The 25,232-nt window shown below is 36.0% G+C and overlaps 3 protein-coding genes across 6 annotated transcripts; 1 reads left to right on the top strand and 2 right to left on the bottom strand.

Annotated features, from left to right (window-relative positions):
* The first annotated feature begins 634 nt into the window (after positions 1 to 634).
* LOC107468401 (uncharacterized) lies at positions 635 to 4,645 on the top strand. 4 transcript variants are annotated; one of them, XM_016087687.3, is made up of 2 exons: positions 635 to 752; positions 2,169 to 4,645. In XM_016087687.3, the coding sequence occupies exon 2, from the start codon at positions 2,209 to 2,211 to the stop codon at positions 4,330 to 4,332; it is 2,124 nt and encodes a 707-aa protein (XP_015943173.1). In that variant the 5' UTR covers positions 635 to 752; positions 2,169 to 2,208; the 3' UTR covers positions 4,333 to 4,645. The 4 variants fall into 4 exon arrangements, with proteins under 4 accessions (XP_015943173.1, XP_015943179.1, XP_052110482.1 ...); XM_016087693.3 differs by lacking the exon at positions 635 to 752 and adding an exon at positions 989 to 1,287; XM_052254522.1 differs by lacking the exon at positions 635 to 752 and adding an exon at positions 989 to 1,287 and having other exon boundaries at positions 1,897 to 4,645.
* Positions 4,646 to 4,745: 100 nt separating this feature from the next.
* LOC107471794 (uncharacterized) lies at positions 4,746 to 6,267 on the bottom strand. Its single transcript, XM_016091291.3, has 5 exons — positions 6,090 to 6,267; positions 5,710 to 5,978; positions 5,405 to 5,618; positions 5,238 to 5,319; positions 4,746 to 5,153 (listed from the first exon to the last, which is right to left on the bottom strand). Exons 1-5 carry the CDS (start codon positions 6,113 to 6,115, stop codon positions 4,959 to 4,961), a joined length of 786 nt encoding a protein of 261 aa, XP_015946777.1. The 5' UTR covers positions 6,116 to 6,267; the 3' UTR covers positions 4,746 to 4,958.
* Positions 6,268 to 6,640: 373 nt separating this feature from the next.
* Positions 6,641 to 14,665, bottom strand: LOC107468431 (uncharacterized). The gene is made up of 8 exons (XM_016087715.3): positions 14,439 to 14,665; positions 12,858 to 14,192; positions 10,303 to 12,072; positions 8,619 to 9,722; positions 8,389 to 8,493; positions 8,142 to 8,231; positions 7,609 to 7,719; positions 6,641 to 7,529 (listed from the first exon to the last, which is right to left on the bottom strand). Exons 1-8 carry the CDS (start codon positions 14,493 to 14,495, stop codon positions 6,984 to 6,986), a joined length of 5,118 nt encoding a protein of 1,705 aa, XP_015943201.1. The 5' UTR covers positions 14,496 to 14,665; the 3' UTR covers positions 6,641 to 6,983.
* Between the last annotated feature and the right edge of the window lie 10,567 nt (positions 14,666 to 25,232).

The following is a 25,232-nucleotide window of genomic DNA, read 5'->3' as shown; positions in this document are numbered from 1 at the left end:
TAAGATTAATTATAAATGAAATATACTTTACAAATGATGAATTATAAACTTTAAGATGTATTTAATGTCAATTTAGATATTTTAATTTTTAAGTGTATTATTTTGAGTTCTAATTTATAAAATAGATTTTTTAAAGAGGCTCGTAGACTTTAAATTTTAAATAGATCAGATTCGAGTATGAAAAAAATCTCTACGAAACTTAGGTTTGGATCATCAATTTATAATATGGGTCAATCTCGTCAAAACTAATATGCGACTCGAATCGACCCATTTTCATCTCTAATTTTAACGAAAAAAAATAATTTAATTAATCATATTCATATCATTCTTATATTAAATAATATATTTAGATATTATAATTTGTTAAGATTAAATTATAATAACAAAATTTATAAGATTAAAATAATTTATAAAAAAAATTATACTTAAACGTGTTTAATTTTATTGTGTAAAGAATTTTATACATTTTTTTTAGTGAGATTTATTACTTGTGTAAAATTTTTTAACAAATTAAATTCTTTAAACAACGTATAAGAAAATAGGAGAAAAGTTAATAAGTTTAAAGACTATTAAAAACTTTAAATTTATAAAATTAAAACAAGAAAAATTGGTGTAATGAACCAATTTGGTTCATGGTATATTGGTATTCAATTTTGTTTAGGATTTTCTTGTTTGGTGTTAGTGATGACTGATGAATGGTACTGGTTTGAATGGATGACTGCCATTGGTGACCTGATGAGATTGAAATGGAGGTTTGTCGTTTCAACCATGGATATCATATATTTTGTTTGTTCATCAATCTGTTTCAACCTTCAAGTCCAAAACCTAAGACCCTAATAATAATATTCTCAAAAAATAAAATAAAATGAAGTTGCACGTCCAGATATCCTAAAATTTTGCTATTTCATTTTTTTTTTAAAAAATAGAGTTTAACTTTAGTGTATTAATAATCTAATCTCATATTCTATATTTGGATTTCGTTAATGTTGGTCCAAAATCGAAATCCGAGAATGATGGGGTTGGAAAGTTGCAATTTTTACATAGTTAGGGTTAGGGTTGACAGAGTTGTTACTCTTCCTTTTCGGTGGGAGTGGGGACTCTCCCCCACCTTTCTCCTCTCTGTGCAAGACCGTTACCTTTTTTTCTTGCCAATAATCAATTACGCGCTTTCGGTTGACACACTTACACCTAACATAACCATTTCCCATTTCATTTCTGTTTTGTGGTTACTTTTTTCTTTTCTTTCCATTCTTTAATTTCGTTCCTTCTTAGGGAGAAAAAAACAAGGTTTGTGTTTTCATCGTCCTTCATTTTCCGTTATATTTCCTGTTAATTAGCTTGGATGTTTAATTGTTGATGATGATCCATGCAATTTCTTTAAGGATGATTATGATTCTGAAGTATGACTTAATTTCAGGGGATTGTTTTTGTTTTCTCTCCTGAGATTGTTATGAATTCACGATGATCAATCAGATCATACGCAGGATCATTAATTAATTTTTTTACAGAAATCAATGCTGGTTTATTTAAGAACCTTTTTCTTTTTTTGGTTCTGAATCCGAATCAATTTGTGATGATTTTGCACATGCTTTTAGTTGTATGTCACAATTCATTCTCCCCCCTCTCTTGCTGGATTCATATGAGTTTGAAGTTGTCTGAATATGAAAATAGCATTGTAATAATATGGTGTGCCATATTTCACATACTTTCTTTGCTAGACAATTCTGCATTTTGTACAGTCTACTAATCATGGAATTAAATGGGCAAATTTGAACGTTGAAGCCGCAATATATATACATGAAATTTACGTTGTTAGGAAAGTAGGAATGGTTAGTGCCCTTTCAAAGAAGACTTTGTCCAGTAGAGATTTTTCATTATTATTTTGGTAGTTTTCAGGGTAAACAAGTGGTGAACAATAATTGGATCCATTCAAGTTAATCCTGCTCCTTGAAATGCTTTCATGCCAATGAGAAAAAAACAAGCTTGGTTACATTGTTGCTCTTGCTAAGATTCTCAAATTAGAAGGTTACCATGCCATGGCAATAACCTAGATTCCAGAAAATTCACTCATATTCACTCATACATGTCTTATGTTGACCTGGCTATAACGTCCTTCAGTTTATAAAACCCTTTCCTCATATCTCTTACAGAGTTGTTATCTGTTTCAGGGTTCTTGATCTGAACTATTTGGTTGAACCTTGACTGGTTATGGCAGTGGAAGATTATGATATTGAAACAATAACAACCTTCACCAAAGATCAAGCTAAGGTTACTGCTTCGCGCTATCTCAGCGCTCCGCAGGGTTCGTGTCATGATTTGTGCAAATTCGGCATCCAAAATGCCACCACCGAAGCTAAACCATGGAAAAGAGCAAAGAAAAGGGTAACTGTTTCCACAGGGGGAATCAAAAACAAAGTACAGGAAGAGAATATAACTTCTTTGGCATGGACAAAGAAATCAGGCATTAATTCAAAGCCTTCTACAACTTCAAAATTTGGAAGTTCCAATACTCTTGCTGACATCAAGGAAGTAATAAATGAAGAAACAGTCAATTCAAAGAAAAATTCACGACCTTCTGCAGAAACAAATGTTTCCACCAAGGAGCACAATAACAATGATCTGAGAAAATCAGTAAGCCATTCAAAGCCTTCTCCAAAATCAAAATTTGGAAGTTCGAATAGTCTTGTTGATACCAAGGAAGTAATATATGAAGCAGCAGTCAATTCAGAGAAAAATTCAACAACTGAAGAAACAAATGTTTCCACCAAGGGGCACAAGAAGAAGAAGCAGAATAACAGTGATCAAAGATTTTCCACCAAGGAGCAGACTAACACCGATTTAAGAATTTCAACCAAGGAGCACAATAGGAGGAATCTATGGCAAGCACAGCAAGAATCTTCAAAAATTATAGCTTTAATTGGAGACAAGGAATATCCAAGTCATACACAAGGGGAGACAATAAAAGACAAAGTTGTTTCTTGTTCAAGCAGCAGAAAACACTCTGAAATGAATAGCAAACAGAAGACAAAGCTATCATTAATTGAAGGTAAGACTACCAAGACTACCAAAAAAGCTTCAAAATGTACGACGAAGAAAGCTTCAAGCTTGAATGCCAAGACTACCAAGAACTTGAAAAGTGTGTCTTCTAGGAAAGGTAATGAGAAGGTTGAAGCCAAACCTGAATTAGCCAGTAATGACATTCTACGTGAAATTGTGCATACTCTAGACGAGGAACATACTCTACCTTCTGACCACAGCATGTTGCCTTCAGCAGCAACGAAGGGCCTTAATCATGCTGGACATGGAACTTGTCCAAGTGAGTCTTTGTCTATTCTATCCGCTGGAGGTGAAGGCAAGAGATCACATACCCGGACACTATCGAGTTCATCTCTCTCTCTTATATCCTTTGGAAACAAAGGCAAGATATCACATTCGCGGACACCATCAGGTTCATTCCTCCCTCTTATAAACTTTGGAAGTAAAGGCAAGAAATCACATTCACGAACACCATCAGGTTCATCTCTCCCTCTTATATCCTCTGGAGGTAAAGGCAAGAAATCACATTCACGGTCAATATCATTATCTGATTTCTCATTAAACATTTCCAATGGAAAACCTGGCAAGAAATCACATTCACGGTCAACATCATTATCTGATTTCTCATTCAATGGAAAACCTCTTATATCCTCTGGAGGCAAAGGCAAAAAATCACATTCACGGTCAACATCATTATCTGATTTCTCATTAAACACTTCCAATGGAAAACAACACGATGATGCTACTTTGAAGAAGACAGGAAACAGTGAAAATGTGAAGATGGGGTATCAAGTCAAGCCAAGAGTGAGCACAGTAGTTGGGGAAACAAATAAGGTTGCTCCTCGGAAGCTTACTTTTAGGAGAGGAAAGGTGATTGAAATTCAGCCCGAGAACAACAACATTCCAAGGAGACTCAAATTCAGGCCGGTGCGCACCCTTAATTATGACAATCCTAGAGATATCAATGCTCCCACAAATGTCATAACTGAAATATATTCACCTAAATTCCAAATCGCAGAAGCAATTAAAATGAGAAGCATTGCAAGAGAGACTGGTACAGAGGTAGATGGTTCAAAACCAGAATCTGAGGAGGAAGTGTTAATTAGGCCCCCAAGTGTGGAGAAGAAAGCAAACCGGCGTTTGTATAACAATGTGATTGAAGAGACAGCAACCATGCTTGCTGAGGTCAGGAAGAGCAAGGTCAAGGCACTTGTTGGTGCATTTGAAACAGTAATATCTATTGATTCTCGTAGACAATCCAGGTCCGCTTTACCAGAAGTAAGCACACCATGTTAAGTTTGCCTCAGGTCTTGAAATGTGTTCAACATGTAAATGGTGTGTATATATAGATGATTAAGCATGAGAGATACATACATGCAAGAGGAAAGGTCTGATTCTGAGAGTTGATTTTCTGTCACAGGCTTTCTGAAAACTGCAATTATTTGTGGCTTGGATTTGTTGAGCTGGGATTGTTAATGCTGTTTCTTGTACTGTTAGTGGTTGCTAATAAAGAATTGGTGAATGAGGGGATTTCACTGTTATTTTGTACTGTTAGTGATTTAGTGGTTGCTAATAAAGAGATTTTGCATTAATAATCATTCAAGAATCAGCTCCCTATCAAGTGGATTTACTTAAAGCCAGAACAAAAAGATACTCTTTCGCCTATGCTATATTGATGGCAACTGCAAATTGAATACTGGGACAAAATGTAACTAGATGTGACCAATTTTATTTCATTAATACATGTATTACAACCAGAACATTGAGTAGTTGTGATATAATAACAACAGTTTGAACATCAAATATTGATGTAATCTCATCTGTATATATAATCAACCATAGTTGTGTATGTTGTAAACTTATAACTGGATTTCATGAAACCAGGTTAGAGAGAAGATACGGCTTGATTCTAAGGTTTGATTCTATCTAGGATTGAAACATGAACATTTTACAGGGACCTTGCCAGTTTTCCTGATTCTGTTTGAGTTTTCTCTGGCCTCCCACTCTTCATTTTTTCTTTTGTCTTCAACTCTTGATCCTTGTGATAACATACCTATCCTTTCCATCTTATTCCGATGATTCAGCGTTTGCATTTCTCTTTTCTTCTTCAGTTCTCTCTGTAGTTCCACAAGCAATGAGGCTATGTTCAGAAATTGAAAAAATATATATCTATACACACATAACACAGAATTGTGACAAACCTTCTTCCTTTCTATCTGGAATTTGGTTTGAATCTTTTTCACACACTTTAAAGAAAGAATTTTTGACTTTATCTTCTCATACCTGGAAATTTTTCCCAAAATAATAGCTTATATTTTATAGAAAAAGAAATCATAATTAAACAAGCTGCTTAAGTAATGAACATTACCGCTGTTGAATCTTCTCTATGTTGGTCTTTTGCCAAGTTTGTGGTCCATTTGAGACATTTTTGTGTAGTATTGGAATGCCTTTCTCCTTTTGATACACTGCTTGAGCTGGTGGTGGAGGCTTTGGAGAGGATACACTGCTTGAGCGTCTAACTGGAAGAGCTGTTTCCTTTGTCCTAGGATCTTGTCCAAATGACCTCTTCATTGAAGTTTCGCCTGCCACATCGAACACAAAGAATTCTTAAAATATGGTTTAAAAAATTGGCCACAGAATGATTAGGCATATTGTCTTGACTTATCTAGTTACCATAACTTGGGTTCCTAGATATGTTCTCTTTTGTTCTCATAGTTCGAGTCCTTGAAGATTTGGGACCCTCTCTTATCTTTTGCGAATTGCGTGATTCCTCTTCTTCTAGAGAATGAATTGCAAATGCTGCAGCTGCAACTGAAGTTGCATGCTCATCATCTATATCTTCATAATGAAAATTTGTCCTTTTGAGCCAGCTCCAAGCATTGTTATCTCTAGTACCAGAAGACCCATGATGTTTTGGTGGTTGTGGATCAGTAAATGACACCCTACAATAAAATGCCATTGATTTTTCATTAAAAATAAGTGATATGATGCAGTAAGAAACAGTTCTTCAAAGAGACATTGGCAGAGAAAGAAATTATCACAAAACAAAATACCTTCTCAGATGTTGTCTGTTTTCCATTCGTAGAATTTGAAATCTGTTACAACTTGTTTGAATGTGTGAAGATCAACCAAGAGCAGCTTTTATTGATAAAGCAGAGCAGCATACACACAAAGGAAGATAGACTCCACAGGAAGATAGACTCCACAAGCAGTCTCCAAAGGATGCAAAGGATCTTTTTTTCCTTCTATATCTGTAAACTACAACACCCCACATGTACATTGACCTCTTTTGTTAACTTAGTAGAGATTTTAGCTTTTACTTGCTTCCTGGGATAATCAGCGGTCAGAACACAAGCCTCTAATGAAAGGTATAATGGCACTTTTACAGGCAAGTTCTGTCATGAATTTTGTGTAAAGATAGATTAACATAACATGATTTTATTAGTTTGCTTTTTTGAAAGAAAAAAAAAATGGCATACAGTAAAATTTTAATTAACATGCATTATAATTTTCGTTTATATTTATATTGTGTAAGTTTTAATAGTATAAAAACGATTGATAATTGAAAATTTTAGTTTTAAGTAAATATAGCCAAATAAATAAATAAATAAAAATTGGAACTTTGGAATTATGATGTTTCAAAACCACCATATATATAAGATACAATTACAGTTGATGATAGATAATGACAGCTATATCACAAATCCTTTTTTCTATTACATATAATACAAAAATGCTCAACCTGTACTATTTATATTTCCATAAGGGTTCAATGCCTTTGGCATGAAGTGACTAAAAAAGGAGCTTTGGTGTATATAACTCAGACTGGTTATGTCAGCTTTTTTTTTTCTTTTCTCAATATCTTTCATGTGGCTGTTGGTAGTAGCAGTGTGCAACATCTACTTGAAGATCTGTGTCTATCAAAATGAGTTTAAAATGTTTTACACTCACACTTCATCAACACCATTTGGAATTTCTGCAGAAAAGAATTGCTCTACTTTATCAATGAAGCTGTGAGGAAATCTACAGTGCAACATTAAAGTTGAGGTCTCAAAAACACAGTGTGTGTTCTTGGTAGCCATTTCTTCAGAACTCTTGGTTGCCTTGCCATCCCTTAGGCTTCTTATCCTGCCAGTTTTAATGCTATTACCTGAAGCACCAACCTTTATTAAGGAGGCGCGAGAGCCTTTACCATTGACATTGGAACGGCTGTGTTTCGTAGGAATGTCCGACAGAGGCTTTCTGGATTCAGAACCTAATTGATTGCATTCACTAGAATCATCTATTGAGGAATTGTCCAAGGTTGGGTTAAGCTGAGATGCAGGTGAAGAACTTCTGCAAGATCTGAGCAACGAAAGTAGCATATCAACACTCAGTTCTTGCTGGACTACGAACTTGTTCTGCTCGCACCCGTAACATGCAGCTACTAATGTGCCAGCCAGGATTGGCATCAACTCTGGGTCACTGAAGAAAACAAAAGGCAGATCGCATACCTGTCGTCGTACAGATGAACATTAGATCATCACTAGAAAATTGAACAAATAAACCAGAACTTGTTAAATATTCACAGACCTTATGTAGGATGGTAGGGCTCTTTCCCCATCGAAGAACAGCCTGATTTCCAGGATGGAATAATGCAAAGTGTCCCAGAAGTGACAGAGATTCAAGCATTAATGAACCAACCTGAGGAAAAAATAAACAATGCAGATTATTAAAGTAAGAACTAAGAATCCTCTAATAAATTAACCAAAGGCATAAATCATGCAATTAAATGGAAGCAACAATGAACAATTTTTTTCATTTTCTTGGGTGAATTAAGTTGATCTTCCTGGAAGTTAGATGAAATTACACTACATCTCACTATAGTTCAGATATAAAATATGTTCCCCTGATAAATCTGTCAGATGAAACTTCTAAATATAGGAAGGTAATGTAATGCAGGAAGCTAGATGGAGATGAGTGTATATTTATCAAGAGTTTCACATAGCCTGTAAATGTTTTGCAAGCTTTATCAAAACAAATTCGAGGTCATATATTTCATTTAGATTCTCCTTTAGTTAAGCAAGCTTGTTCACTCTCAAACTTCTGATTTGTTGGTGATTTACCTGATCATTAGGTGCTTTCCACTTGCCAGCACAATGAGAAAGTAAGAAGCTCATTAAATGGAAAATTTCCATTTTCAGATCGGGCCTAGCCTGTCAGCAAAACAACATTAAGAAATGGGAAAAAATCAGCAAAGAACAAGGAAAACTGGTAGGAAAGAATCGAAATAATAATAAAGTTAATACCCATGCATGCTTTAAGATACATCTAACTAATTAATTACATTGACAAGGGAATGAGAACACTCACCAGCATTCGCTGCAAAAATACAAGATCCAAAAGTGCCACATTGTTCAGCACCTTTAGTACTCCGGCTGCCACCTCTTCAAAATTAGATGGAAGGATAAATGAGCCCTGGAGGAAAATGAAGGCATTCACCTTAGATATGACTCAAAATATATAGTTATTACTTATTAGCAAGGATTGAAAGAAGACCACCAATTTTTCATCAATGTATTCGCAGGTTGCAAAATACTAACTTGTTCAGAGGATGATCTATTGTTTGCTTGCAGTAGAACAGCAGTCAAAAGAGAAGGGAGACTAACAAGTCCTGTTTCGGAAAGAGCAGAAAGAAGAAATGCCAGTGGCTGAGCCGAATTTGATACTTTTCCATTCTTTGGTGCTGTAACAATTACCCCTGCATGTTTTTCATCTTTCGGGGAAACAGAAGAATTGATAATATCCCTGCTTTGATTTTTCTTCAGTTCATCTGGCTCATCCATCTTGATCATATCATCATTTTTCAATTTAGCAGAGCTATTATGCTCCAATTTAGAATCCTTGCCATTAGAAATGGCTTCATCACTCCCATTCATCTTAACTATTTCATCCAATGGTCTGTCCTCTGGGACATCAGGTAAATGCATAACTGTGCTACCATTAATAGTGGACAAGGGACCATAATCTCCCCAGGAGTTATTCAAGAAAGAATGTGTAGAATCAGCAAACTTAGTCATTTCGCTGCCAATTTCCTGCTGCATTGCAACAGCAGAAGATTCCCAATCAATATAACTCACTGTTCCAGGACTGCAAGTCAAAACTACCAAAAGATGTATGCTTAAGAGAATGGGAGCAGGAAATGCGGAACCTTCCATCTGAGGCCTATCATGAAGTGCAAAAAGATCTCGTAACCGGTGTATCACTTGATAGGAAATCAGTAACTCCAGCAAGCCATCCCGCATCTGAAGTTGCCTTTCCTCTGAACTTACATGCCCAAAAATTGCAGTGACAATCCACAAAAAGTTATTTAATATTTCGGAAATTGATTCAAAGTTCTCAACGGATGCTTTATTCAATGATGGCAAACTTATGTTACTGGGTGAACTTATAGATGCTGCAATCTTTATGTAGTTCTCAAGAGAAGCTGACAGCATAGGGATGATTGGAGGCAAAAAATTCTGTGCGAGGAAGTAAGTCCTGTTTGCAGGCACAGATATTACTACTCTCAGTAGTTTCAATAGGTGCAATGTAACCTGACATGCTTCAGGTTTTGATGTGTGAGAAGCAGGCAAGGCAGAAGCAATAAAATCAAGTAGTCCAGCTTGACGAGATGCTTGTAGCTCAGGATCTTTTCCCTCCAAAAACTAGAATACAATAGATATATAAGTTAAAAACAAGCACAAGTTACAAAATAAATATAGCAGTTATGTTCTACAATGCGAAGGACCAACACAAATGTACAACAGTAAACATGTCCTAGAAAAGAACCTCAGTTCAGCATATAATCAGGAACAAGGATTTGTTGGATGGTTAATTCTTCCAAACGAATATTTATTTACCAACTAAACAAGACTTCCCCATAAAGTGAAATTTTAAGAAGCACAACATATTTCAAAGTGCAGAAAAAATTTCAATGCACATCAAATTCTATGGATTTGGATCCTCTAAATTTTGAACTTCAATTTAGAGGGTAAAGTGTGATTTCTCACCATTTATTTCATAGATGGGACCAAGAAAAAATGAGAGAAACCATTCAAAGGTGAGAGATCACACTTTACCATCTCAAGTGAAAATTCAAAAATTAGGGGATCTAAATTCAAATTTTATTCCATAGTTCAAAGTTCATAACTTTGAAACAAGGTTAAAACAAAATTCTCAATTCATAAATAAGGAGACATGATTTCCAATAAACCCAAAAACCGAAAATTATATATAAAAAAATACCTTGATCATTTCAGAAATAATTAGCCCTATATTTGTGGCACCTTCTTTTCTTGCCTGTCTAAGTCTTTTAAGTTCTTGAAGCCACCGACCAACCTTTGCCCTGGCAGCACCGACTGCTACTCTATATCCAATGCCACCACTTTCAGCTCCAAGAGGAGGCTCAACAAACTCATACTTTAAAGACATAAGCTTTTGTCTAATTCTCTTAATTCTTCTCTTCATTGCATGTTGCATTGTGATATTGCCAATTCCAAGGATGGAGCCTGTGCCAGAGGCAATGTTTGTTTGAGGATCATCACTGCCATTTGTAGGGGCAGATCTACCTTGCCCCTCTTTATTTATTGATCGACGCATCAAAGGGGATGATTGATCCCTCAAATTTGCTCTCTCCCGAATTTGCTCTAGGTAAATCTTCCGACGTTGTTCGCTTTCATTTAGTCTCTCTGCCAATTTCTGGGCTAAAAGTTCAGCTTCCTCTTGTTGTGCTTTGGCTCTTTCTTCCTTTCTTCGAAGCTGTTCAATTGCTCTTGCTTCCCGTGCTGCACTTGATGCTTTTCTTTCCTCTTCCCTTCTGACTTGGGCCTCCTCCTTTCTCCGCTGAATCTCAGCTAGACGCTGTAACTTTTCAGCCTCAATGAGTCTTCGGCGCTCTAGGACAGCTTCTTCCCTTGCCAAATCCTCCCTTTGCTTAGATTTTATAACCTGAAGCTTTTCAGCTCTCCTCATCTCTGACTCATGGAGCTTCTGACGTAATATCAATTTTTTATTTTCTTCATTTAAGGAAGTAATGAACCGCACCTCATTTACCTTGCTACTTTCATCACCGGCTCTCTTCACCACTTGAGCAAGAAAAGCTTCATGGCGAGATTCACTGCGTTGGTGACGGGCATGCATTCCCTCTCGCAACTTCGTATGACGAACAGCGTGCCATTGACTTACACGATTTAATTTTTGAGATGTGCGTTGAAGCTTTTGGACTCTCTCATTCTCTAACTCACTTCTGATTCTCATAGCACGGGCATGCTTTTCTTCTGCTTCTCTTTTTAAATCTGAAGCGGTTTTCTTCTTTTTTTCAGGAGACAATAATTTATCATGCAGCATACGTACACGTTCAGCACTTTTCCTGCCAATGCTGGGTGAGTATGACATGCGGGAAGATACACGAAATGGAGATGAAAGTATGTCCTCCCAGTTCCTCTTCTCCTTCCAAGCATTCAAGGATTTACTCTGTGCAATATTCCTCTTTTCCTTATCTTTTTCAGATACAGGTATTTGCCTCCTAATGTTATCTGTTGATCTGGGGTTTTTCTCATTAACTACTTCAGTTGGCATTTTATCTTTCTTAGAAAGCAGCTTGTCAACTCCAGATCCAGGTCCATCTCTTTTACTTTTAGTGGTGGTAAAAGAAGCAGAATTTTCAGATAGAACAACTTCTGAAGTTAATATTTTATCTGGTTGCTTACATTCACTTTGTACAGTGTCAGCACTGGGTTCCCCCCCTTCAACATTATTCCGTTTTACATTCAGATTCCCTTGGTTAGCATCTGAAGATCCATTATTCTTTTTTGGCTTTGTCACTAAGTCTGTTCTGCCATTGGTTTGAGATCTTTTCACATTGTTAACAGAGGCCGAACTCAAACGTTTAGAAATGGTATTTTCTGTGTCACTACCCGATTGCATGCCAGCACGCTCCTGTTGAATCTTTCTAAATGCCTCGAGAGATGAAGACAGTATATCTGCCCTATGTGGTGATGTTGTCATCCGTCGGACCTACAATCAGAAAAGAGCAGCTGATCATCCTAAGTGTGAAAAAGCTACATGATACATATCTCTTATAGGCACTAATCATAAGTGTAACCTAAGACCCACACCTCAAACCAGAAATAAAACAAGCAAACAGGAAAGAAACCATAAGTGAATGTATGAAACCATGTGTAAATGCTCTGATTTATTTATTTGTATTTTCTGTCAGAGTCCAACATGTGAAGATGAATTGGTGACAGTAGTTTAAACTACAAATGTTTTAATAGCACACATGCTAGGTAAATCCAGTTAGCATCGCATGGATAGCATCATGCAGAAGTTGTACAATAAAATCATAATACCCAATGCTGGGTTATAATGCTGAAACAGTCAAGCTTAGCATACAAAGAATAGAGATTCCAAATATAGATACAATTGTCCAGATAGCCAAATTACATATAGAGACAGAATATGTTCATTAAAGATTCTGTTCCTCAGAAATATATCATGTAGACAAAAATAATTTCTGTACTAAATTGTACTTAATATACAAAAAGGAAGGAAAAGAAACGGGACTAGGCATTTATGTTACTCAGATGATTGTTATCACCCTTTTCTGCACAAGCTGCCCAAGCAGATAACACTCACTTTACCTGTAAATCTCAATGATATTATGTGTAATTTTTTTTTTTTTTGAATTTGTAAAATGTTATCAACCTATCATGTTATCACACATTTCCTTGCAGATAATATGGGGCCAAATGAAGAGATTGCATTTTCACATTTCCTTGTACATAATATATGAAGCATACCTCCCATGAGAGAGCATGTGGTCTGCGATGATCACTCTTCAAGATGACAGGAACTTCATCAAATGTTTGAGAAGACTTTTTAACTTTTTCAAATTCCTCAACTCTAGTGATAAGCTCTTTAAAATCAGATGCAGCCTCCTCAAGAACAAGAATTGCCTCTTTCATCTGCTCCAAATCACATTCTAGCTCACAAAGAAGATAAAGTTCATCTACAGACCTATTCAGGTTCTCAAATAGAAAGCACCAGAGCCTCTGTCTGAACCTTTCTTTGCTTTCATTCGAATCAACATCCTCAGAGGCACTGAAGTTATGAGAGTTTGGAACAATATTTTCTGCATTACCATACGGTGAATCCCTAACTTCAATAGAAGCACTAGAACCACCTGCAACTTCGGGTTCCCTTTCACGAAGTTGTGAAACAGTACCCTGGGCAGTAACTGCGTTGCTTGAACTGCAATTTTGTGCTGGTAATTTTGAAACTTCAATATCACTTAGATCATTGGTAACTGTTTGTGCTTGACTTTCAACCACCACAGCATCTTTGGCCGAAAACAAATCATTTTTAGTGCCACTATTATTTTCTTGTTTATTGACTTCATCATTTTTCTCATCACGAGATGATGTGCCTTCATCTGGGTCAACTTTTTCCGCATCCATTTCTGGTTTTTTCGAATCTTCCAAAGATAAAGTCTTATCATCTTTACCATTTTCAACAAGCATTTCATCCTTACATCTCAACAGAGGGATCTGATGAGAGGCAATCTCTGCATCAACAGTCTCCGCCAACACTGTCAAGTCTTTCTCTGGGGAATTATTCGAATCACAAGGAACTACATCAGGAATATTCTCAGGCTTTCTGCAGCTAAGCACACTATCATCTCCAATACTACCAAACTTGATTCCAACTCCAATCAATTTTTCATGTGGCTGAGCCAAGTCCTGCTCTTCTAAATCACCCCATCTGATTTTCTGGCCTTTGTCAGGCTTAACAACTTCAGCTAGTTTCTGGGCTTCTTCAAGTTTACCTTGAGAATCCGTCATACGTGCTGCTGGAGCCAACTTCTCGCTTTCACTATTATGTCTAATCTCGCATATATTAAGGAAACTTTTGCCCTCTTCTTCATTTGACACTGAAGGAGATCCTACAACATTCCCAGGAACAGGATTCTCTGAAAAATTCTGCCCTAATCTTGAGAGATTGGCATTGTGCTTGCTATGTAAATTTTCATTATTTTTATTCACTGAATGCTGAGTCCGCATAGAGTTAGAAGCATTTTTCCCTGAAAATCCTCCTACCCAACTCTGCAATGAGAATTTTGAGGTATTTCTGTGCTTCTGGGCAAGAAAGAAACAACATAACTATTAATAAGACCGCCTAACATAACTAAAACTTGTATAATCAAACCCCAAAGAAGAGGAATTAATCTGAGATGCTACACAAACTTTAAATCATTCCTCTCCTTAGATTCAAATATTGTCAAAGGCAAAATAAGAAGCAACAGCAACAGTAAAACAATTGCGAAATTCATCAACGTAGGAGATAATAAAAGGAAAAAATTTTAAAAAAAAAATAAAATAAACCTTTTTGACTTGGAACCATCCTGAGTTCTGATCATCTGCTACATCACTGTCCGCCATCACCAAATGATCAATGCAATGTTTGAATCAATGAATTACCTCAGAAAAGTTAGATGTTTCAGCGAGGTTCCAATGTGAATGCCACAACATTACATAATCGAAATTGATCATCATTGGATCAATTGGGAAATTGGGAAATTGATCATCATTGAAGAAAGTGAGTGAGTGTGAGAGTGGAAAACGAGAGAAGGTGGAGGGAACAAGCTTTTATAGGTGACTGACTTGAGAGTAACAGCATGCAGAATAAAATAATAATTTTCTTTGTGATTTAAAAGAAAAAAAAAAAACAAAAACTACTTAAAAAAAACAGTCCCGAATACTACTCTCAAACTCCTTCTAAGGCAATGGAAGCTCTATTTGGAAAGAAAGGATCCTCATTACAGTCTTTGTCATGATGTCTTCTACTGTATTTGCATCTCTTAAGATCAATCGAAGATCAGAACGCCATTTTCAAGACATGATATCTCGAATTTTTAACACCAAAGGATCAATAAATCCAGAATAATTCTGTAAATTATTGACAATAGTAAAAGTCTTCAACTAATCTGTCTCACATATAATGTCTCTTTGTCCCGAGTCCCATGCTAAAAGAAATCCTCTCCAAATAGCAAACAACTCTCCTTGCAAAATGCTACGACTCTCAATTGTTCCAGACAGCCTTGTTGCCACCTTCCCTTCCAATCTCTGCTAACACAAGCAAAACCAACTCGAGCACCATTGTCAGGATATTTAGCATCACAATTAATCTTAAAGGTACCCACTAAGAGAGAATCTAAGAGCCACTAATAGTGGAGGGGATAGACAGTCGTTGCAACTCAAAAATATTTCGGAGCTCCTTTTCCAATGACAAAACCTTACCAATTACCTTGTATGTGGTCCAATGCTCATGAGGATGAAAGATCTCGTTATTCCTCAAACGCCAAATCCACCAGAGACTAGAAAAGAATCTAAAGGGGCACTGTTTGCTGTTATGTAAGAACCAACTCATCAAATCCACTAGTTGATCGGAGATCCCTAAAGCTTGCCAAACTAGTTGGGCTTTTGGACAATCCCGAATACAATGTAAAACCAATTCCTGACCTGAAAGCCAATTATCCTATTCTCCCAACTAAACATCTTCTTACTGAGCCACAGATAATCACTACGAGCATCATAAACCTTTGAAGTCGCACCAGTCCAACACCAACCGACCTCTGAACCAGCTTGAACATTCGGGTTGTAAGAGTTAATGTTGCTCTGCAAAGAGTGATTCAGAGGAGAATAGATATTTTCAAGGTTCCACTGTCCTTCCTTTAGGATATCCTAGACTCGACATATACTCTTCCAAACATAAGATTCCCTTCCTCGAGACCGACTGAAACAATCATCCTTAGAAAAATGGTATTTATCCGTCAACAGTTGAACCCATAACTTGTCCGGATGGTGAAAAAGTTGTCAAACTAACTTTCCAATAAGAGCAATATTAGCACAAAAAGGGGTCTCTAATTTCCAGATCTCCCAACTTCTTACGGATAATCAACACTTTCTAGTTAACTAGATTCAGGCCTCTACCATTAGCTTGACTCTTCCATAAAAAATTTCGTATCATAAATTCTATCTTATTAGTTATCCTTTAGGGAAGAGAGATAAATAAAAAAATTATTTAGTATAAGCTCACTGAATATATATGTTTGCAGAAATTGTCAAAATTTAATTTTTGAAGTTTTTTAAGAATACATATCTTGTATTTAGTTTATCTTTTAAAAAAATATGTCATCTTTAAAAGTTTTTTTGTATGTTTTTTGTCATAATACTTTTTGTATTGTTATCATCCTTTAATGTTTGAACTCTAATTATTTTTTTATTTTTGGGTTTTGAGACTATGTTCTTGTTAAAAACCAAAAAAATATATATCTCAAAATTTAATTTTTGAAGCTTTTTAAGAATACATATCTTGTATTAGTTCATCTTTAAAAAAAATAAATGTCATCGTTAAAAGTTTTTTTGTACTTTTTTTTGTCGTAATACTTTTTGTATTATTATCGTCTTTTGATGTTTGAAGTTTGAACCCAGGAACGGAGCCACTCATACGTAAAAGGCCATTACCCCCTCCAAATTTCAATTTTTTTATAAATTATGTATAAATTTTGGTTTACTCCTCCTTAAAATTTTAATTTTAGTCTCTTTATATTAAAAAATAAAGCTATAGTCCTTCTCTAAATTTTATCCTGACTCTGCCCATGTTTAAATTCTAATTATTTTGATTTTTGGATATTGAGACTTTGGTTAAAAACTAAAAAACTTTTATGTCAAAATTTAATTTTTGAAGCTTTTTAAAAATATATATTTTGTATTTAGTTTGTCTTTTAAAATAATATGTCATTTTAAAAAGCTTTTTGTACTTTTTTTTGTCGTAATATCTTTTGTATTGTTATCATGTTTTGATGTTTGAAATCTAATTATTTTGATTTTTGGGTGTTAAAGCCTTGTTACTTGTTAAAAACCAAAAAAATTTTATGTTTATGGATAAGAAAAAGCTGTTAAGAAGAAATTATTATTTCTTAATCTATCTATAGTCAATACATATAGTAATTATAATGATAAATTAAGTTATTTTATATTAAATAATTTATATAATGGTGATATTATTTATTGTCATAAATATTGAAATAAGTTATTATTATTTTTAATTTAAAATTAAATGAGAATAAAATCAGATGTACTATTTTATTTGGAATTTAAAATTTTATAGGTATCATACTCAAATATAAATAGTAATTTTACTGTTTTGGTCTCCAACACATCAAAGTCACCTCTATAACTCTTTTTCATCGAAAAAATTATGATTCAACCTTATCAGAAATACAAAATATTTTGGTGGAGAAAAATCAAAAAACCAAATTCTCTCCATTATATTTATGAATTCAAATACGTTTTTACACTCAAGTATTTCTTTCTTAATGATTTAATATGAATGGTTTTAGGACTAAAACTTTTTACTTTCTAGCATTCTTTTTTTGCTGACACAAAATTTTTTTAATTGGCTGACAAATAAATAAATTAATTGAATATTAGTCTTGAAAAAATATTTACAAAAGAAAGGGAAAAGTGTGCAACTATGTTATTTAAATTAGTCACTTTGATATTTTCTGATCGTAATTGAATATACTAATAAATTATGTTATTTATTAGAAAAAGATAAATTAATTTTTTTTAGGTAAAATAGGAGTCGAAAGGTCAAAGACAAGAAAAGAAAATTAACTAAAGCCTCTCAAAACTAGAGAGTCAGAATAATAAAAAACTAACAAGTGACTTATATCTGATAGAGCAGCAGCAAAAATATGCAAGTTAAAGGGAAGATTCTATCCCTTTTTGGCAAGATGATCAGCAACAATATTTCCTTCTCGAGAAGTGTAATTCTAGGCAATGATGGGGATGCGACGGAAAAGAATTCTAATATCTTCTACCAGAGGTGCATACGGATGACTATCAAGACACCCATTATTGATGAGCTTTAGAGCTGCCAAGGAATCAGATTCTACGATGATATTCACGTATCTATTTGCAACTGCTAATTGAAGACCATAGATAATGCCCCAAAGCTCAGCATGCATAATAGTACAGCTACCAAGGTTGCTTGAAAAAGCTTTCAAGAAGCCTCCTAAATGATTTCAGAAAATACCTCCGCAAGCAGCATTATTAGAGTAGCTCAAAAAGGAGCCGTCAACATTGATTTAATGGTGTTCTCTTGTGGTGGCTTCCAACAGATATACCGACTAGGAGGAGGGCTCAGAGTATACTGATGGAAGTCAAGATTAGTGAAATGGTTCAGCTCCTCAAGTCTTGCTTTGATTTGATCTACCATGGCGCTCGGCGGAATTTGAACACCCTCAAAAACCACCTTATTTCGGTAAAACCAAAGAGATGAAATGGCTATACCAAAAATGGTCTGCCAATTGCTATTCTGGAAAAGATTAAACATCATCCACTCTTGTGCATTCAAATTAAGAAGTTGTTACACCAGTCCATAGGGAGAAAGGAGGACCAAACCCCTTTTGCAAAGGCACAATCTCTAAGCACATGGGTGATAGTCTCATCCTCAACCACACATCTCGGGCAAGAGGCAGAGTTAGTGAGGTGACGCCGCTTTCTCTCAGTGTTAGTAAGAATGGCTTTATGAGCACACAACCACAAGAAGTATCGAATACGCTCCGGGCCACGCCAATGCCAAATGTAACTGAAGATTCTATTCGGTTGGAATGCGCTCTCTATAAGAGCTTAGTACACTTGCTTTAGTTGAAAGGTTCCATCTGTGGAGAGATTCCAGGCTACATGGTCTGGCTATTTCCATGGCGAAGGAGGGGACATGGCAACAATTCTTTGCACTACTTCATCAGGTAGACACTTCCTGAGCTTATCAACATCCCAAAATCCTGAAACAGTTAAAAAGTCCATCAAAGAGCTTGGTAGTCGCATTTACCTGCAGAACCTAAGGCTCGAGAGCTCCCGAATTGGGGATCCAATGATGATTCCAAAATTGAATCTTGGATCCATCTCCAATCCTCTAGATATGGTGCTTCTGAATTTTTTACCATGAGTTACAGATTCCTTTCCAGAGATTTGAGCTATTTCTTTTGCATTCGACCGTAGGAATAACATGGTTGCCTGCTTTATACTTGGCCTTAAGCACTTTAGTCCATAAAGCATCCTTTTTCCTATGAGACCCCACCCATTTTTCATTATGAGAGCCTGATTCTTCTTACTAGCATAACGAATTCCAAGGCCTCCTGACTTCTTTGAGCTCCCCACTTTATCCCAACTCAAGAGGTGGATTTTCCTAGTTTGGTTGGTATCTTTCCAAAGAAAACTCCTGCATTTACGATAAATAGCATTACAAGTAGTAGAAGGAAGTAAGATAGTTTGCATCGTATATAAAGGAATAAAAGAATGAATAGATTTCACCAAAGTAGATCTTCTTGCCAAAGAGAGAGAAGAAGCTTTCCACGAGTTGAGTCTCAAATTTAGCTTATTGATAATGTCGTCAAAAGTATGTTTGGACACTTTGGAGCGAAGAGAGGGACTCCCAAGTATTTTCTGAAATTGTCCGTTCTAGTAAATTGGAGGGCTTCACTAAGCTCGATTCTCACATTATTTTCCACATTCTTTGAGAAAAAAACTCGTGTATTATTAAGGAGTCAAGGCTGACTTTCTGTCCAGAGCTAACACAAAAGGCTTCAAGACATTTATTGATGATAGCCACTTGATCTATATTTGCCTCCGCAAAGAGAATCAAGTCATCAGTAAAAGCATAGATGAGAAATAGGAGGTCCATCCTTATTTAACCGGATAGGCTTCCAATAGCCGTAATCTACTGCAGCCTTGATAAGTTGAGAGAGTCTTTCAAAGCATAGAACAAAAATATATGATGAAATCGGGTCCCTTGTTTGATTCCCTGAGATGGCGTGAACTCCTGCAGCTCTTCACCATTCCAAAGCACTCTCATCTTAGCCGTAGAGATATAAGACATAATGAGATTTATAATATAAGGAGGTAGCCCCACATCAACTAAGGTATCATTGATGAAACTCCATTTAAGCCTATCGTAGGCCTTTTCTAAGTCAATTTCAATGGTCATCTAACCTTTTTTTGCCCTTCTTATTTCTCATGGAGTGAATGACTTTCTGGGTAATGATGATATTGTCAGAGCTATGACGCCCTGGAACAAAACTGCACTGGGTGGACATCACCAACTTTCCCAGAAGACATCTCAGACGATTGGTAAGACTTTCGTAAATGCTTTATATGACACATTGTAGAGATTAATGGGACGCAACTGTTTAAAATTGGTTACTGGCTCCACTTTGGGAATGAGGATAATAAGTTTCATTAATCTCCTTCATCTTCTCTGGGTTCTGGAAAATATCACTAATAAGAAGGCATAAATCATTTCCCATTTTCTCCCACTGGCTTTGGAAGAAAATAGCTTGAAAACCGTCTCTATCAGGTGCTTTGAAACCTCCCATACCAAAAACAGCATGTTTGATTTCTTCATGCGAGATATTTTTACCAATGATCAAGATATCCTCATCACAGAGAGTGGGAAAATCACCTCGCAGCACAAAAGGAGAGTCGAGGTTATTATCTTTATAAAGATCAGCAAAGAAATTAAAAGTCATACATTCCAGAATATTGGGGTCAGAAATGGGATTACCCGTGTCATCATGGAGCAAGTTTATTTTGTTCTTCCTTCTTCTGATCATAGTTGAACCATGGAAGAACTTAGTGTTTCGATATCCGAATTCAAGCCATTTACTCCTCGATTTTTGGTACCACAAAATTTCTTCTTGGGTTAAGAAATCTTGGTACTCCTTCCAAAGTTGACCTCTGAGCTCTTCTAAGAAATTATTATTCCCCTAATCCAAGGTGTTGGTAATGCCTTGAAGCCTCCTGATGATCTTCCTTTTCTTCTTTAAAATATTTTCGAAAACATTGGAATCCCATTCTTTGAGAGAGTCTCTAAAATATGAGATACCATTGCTCCATGAACTTCCCATACTCCATGAACTATTTACATTTTTGAAGTCTGGATGGGTTAGCCACGCAGCTTGAAACCGAAAAGGTCTTCTGCCTCTATTTGAAAAAGAAGTGGTCTCTAGTTGAAGACAAATGAGGTTGTGATCTGATTTGAGAGGCGGGAGGTGGATGATTCTAGCCTCTGGGAATCGAATTTGCTAGTCAGGATTGCTGAGTCCGTGATTTAATCTTTCCACTAGATTTTCTCATTTCTAGGTAAAAGGCCATCCATCATAACCCAAGTCAATTAAACCACAAGAAGAGACACAGTGTTGAAACTCAGAATTACAAAAGGATGGAGTTAAAACTTTAGTTGACTCTCCTCGACGCTCATGGTTGTGAAGGATGGAGTTAAAATCTCCACGCAAACACCAGGGATGAGTATTGTTTTCGGCCAAAGATATAATACTATTCCACAAAGATCTTCTTATCATATGATTCAGGCTCCCATACACAGCTGAGAGAACCCAAGGATCATAATTACGAAAGGAGACCTTCATGTGAACCACTTGATTGCTATGATATAGAACATCAACATTCCAACAGTTCTTATTCCACATGCACCAAATACCCCCTGAGTGACCTTGGGCTTCCACAACAAATGGGCCATCGAACTCCATTCTATCTCGAATACTCCTGCCCTTCTGACCAGACACATGAGTTTCCATAAGAATGATAAAATCAGGGTTATATTCTCTTCTTAAGTCCCTAATAAGAGAGTGGAAGGATTTACCACTAGCACCCCACAATTCCAACTAATAAGATTCATCATTAAAAAACCAAAAAGGGAAAGGGGGTAATCAAAAACCCAAATCATGCTTGGGCTTGAGCCTTGCCACCCAAATCGGGTGTTAACTTGGGATTCCCTCCTTCATTGGTGCAATCATCCACCACCATGTTCGTACCTGCTTCCAGTGGTTTCCCCGGGGTGTTTCCCGAACAGCCATCCTGATTTCCCGTGTTTGAGGAAGAGGTTTGATACCCATTTGGATGAGAAAGTTGTCCTTCAAGACAAAGCTTTCTAAGATACCACTAGCTTTTCTTGAAACTTCGAAAGCCTCTTGTTGATCTTTTTGCATACGCCTCATATTATCAAAAACCACCGCTTCCATAGCCGTTAACTCGGGGTCCTTCTTTTTCTGGCTTGAACGAGCTTCATCCTTAGTAACTACTAGCTTGTTTTGAGTGGAGATAACTCCTTCTGGACTTTTAGGTTTGACCTTGTTGGGCTTGTCTTTAGGCCCAATTTTAATTCCCAAAAAAGAAGTCCTTTTGTTGCCTTGTGAAATTTTGTCAACCCCTTGTCTCAACAATTTTCTCATGATAGGTTGTTTCTTTTTAACCCGTAATTGGACTTTTTATTTTTGATACTCCATTGGGCCACCGTGATTAAAAGCTTGGATCTCATTTCCTGCAGGCATGTCCCTAGCATCTTCACTTTCTTCGTGCAAAATAGAACTGGGATTCAAATTTTTATATATTAGATTTTACACTTATCTTTAAAGGGTGTAAATGCATGAATAACTCATCTCTTCAATAAGAATTGATCCGACTCAAATAATTTGGTTTTAATACTCGTGGAGTAATTGAGTCTAATCAGGCAAAACTTTATTTAATCAACCTAATCTTAATTAGTTTGGATATGAGGTTTATAGTTGCAAAAATTAAATCAACCTGGTTATCCAATTAAGTAGCACTGCTGTAATTTTTTTTGGCAGTTGTATGGTCTCTTCTTTTTGGATTTTTCTTTTGCAAAATAATTGATCTTCCTCAAAAAAAAAAAAAATAAAAAGAAAACAATAATTTTGTTCAAAAGAAAAAAGATCTAAGTAAAGATTAAGAGAAAGAGGAAAAAAAAGAAAAGAAATTTCTCAGTCATTTAAGTTTTCTTTCTTCATTGTTGTTGTCACTAGTTAAAATTTTTGTGAAGAGAGCTTTCTCTCCTCGGAAAGATGAGAAGATAGATGGTAGCATGTGTAACACCCTATCACATAAAACTTTATGCTTAAGCCGTAAAATAGAGTTGGTGTGGTATTATGCCCTCTAAAAGTAAAATATATGCATAATAATAGTTGAAAGAAATTCATAATCGAGGAGCCTTGAAGGAAAGTTTAAGCAACAAGTCGTAAAAATAAAAGCGCATCACTCGCGTAAACGAAAACTTAGATAGTAAGATAAGTAAAGATATATGTACATAAGAAGCAGAATATCAAAGGTACAAAATATCAAGTTCCAAACTCGACCTGCGAAACCAAGGCCTACCGAAGAATATCATATACATATAGATACATCCTAAGACAACTCAAAATACAAGAAACAACTCCTATTTTCCCATGAAGCCTCTAAGAGGAATAAAAATAAAGTATATATAAAGGAGAAGTCTATATACATATACATATACTTAGCTGAATAACAAAATATAGCATCCCAACTTTGCTTGCAACAGGAAACTCCAGACGCCTAGCGAGGTGCCTCTCGACCTGCATCTGAAAACCACAATATAGGTATGAAATTAGAACTAGGCATTCTCAGCATGGCAATGGTGCTCACGTACATAATATATAAGGTCCCGAAAAAGGCAGAGGCAATCCTAGAACTCCGATACTCAGAATTAAACTTAAGAAATTAACTAAACTAGATATTAAGTACGTAATCAGATGCTGGAATCTGTTGCACCGCTCCATGGCGTTGACACTCTTGACAAGCCTTCGCATAATGGATACATTATTTAATCATAGAATGCCAATAAACATGATTTTGATTAAAACCCATTTCATTTTCATCCCAGCCTGGTGAGCACCACATATACCTTTATGGACTTCTCCTAAAGTAATGTCTTTATCATGTTGACTTAGACATCTCGAAAGGCTCCCATCAATCCCTTTCTTATATAACTCATCAGCCATTAAAACAAAATTCATTATTTTTAATTTTATCCTCCTATCAACTCGAATGCTAAGATTCCTCAAATACTCAGCAATAGGTTTTCTCCAATCATTATCTCCCCATTCATCCAAGCATAAAGCTTCTCTTTCATCTATAGGAACTAAAATTTGGCGAATTCCTGCCAATGTTTCAGGGCCTATTCTATATCTCGAAGCAATCTGAGCTAACTCATTGGCAATTTTATTTTGGATCCTCGGGATATGGATCAATGAAACTTTTCGAAAGGAAGTTAACAACTCCTAAGCTATTGCCAAATATTTCTGCAACTTCTCATTATTACACTTAAACTCTTTCGATAACTGCTTCAAAACCAACTGGAAATCCCCTAAAATCTAAACTTCCGAAGCACCTCTCCCCTCTCCCAATCAAAATCTCGAGACCTAAAATCAAAGTTTCATATTCTGCCACATTATTCGAGCAAGGATGTTTTAGCTCGAATAGAAATTCTGATGGCATTCCTTTTGGTGAAATAATGAAAATTCCTACCCCTACACCATCTTTGTGCTTCAATCTATCGAAATATAACTTCCAATAATCAACTTTAACGTCGAGCACGTTTGCCCCCTGGTCATTCAGTTTTTTCGAATTATCAACCAAAAAATCTGCAATGACCTGGATTTTTACAGCCTTCGCTGGAACATATTGTAAATCGAACTCTGTCAAAGCTAACATCCATTTTTCCAAACGACCTCGTAACATTGGAGAACTCAACATATATTTGACAAGGTCAATTTGTGCAATGACTTTCACAGGCTTAGCCACCATATAACACTTTAATTTCATACACGCATAATATAAAGACAAACACAATCTTTCTATTGACGAATACCTTTTCTCGATATCAGTCAATACTTGACTGAGGTAATAAATGGCCCGTTCATGACCATTCTCATCATCTTTGGCTAATATACACCCAATCGTATTTGTAGATGCAACAATGTACAGTTTTAAAGGCTCATGTGGGCGAACATTCGCCATTATCGGGGCTTTGGACAAATAAGCTTTTATTGACTTGAAGGCTTGTTGATGCTCATTTGTCCATTCAAATTGTGAATCATTCTTTAGTTTTACTAAAGGTGCAAACACTCGAGTTCGGCCAAAGAGATTCGATATGAACCTTCGAAGATAATTCACCTTTCCTAAGAATGACTGCACTTCTTTTTCCGACTTAGGAGAAGATAATGCTAAAATCACATCAACCTTACTCTTATTGATTGCAATCCCCTTTATATGAACAAT

Source organism: Arachis duranensis, chromosome 1 (genome assembly GCF_000817695.3).
Source record: "Arachis duranensis cultivar V14167 chromosome 1, aradu.V14167.gnm2.J7QH, whole genome shotgun sequence".
Taxonomy (NCBI): Eukaryota; Viridiplantae; Streptophyta; class Magnoliopsida; order Fabales; family Fabaceae; genus Arachis; species Arachis duranensis.
The sequence above is the reverse complement of the archived record's forward strand: the minus strand, read 5'-3'. Positions and strand labels throughout refer to the sequence as shown.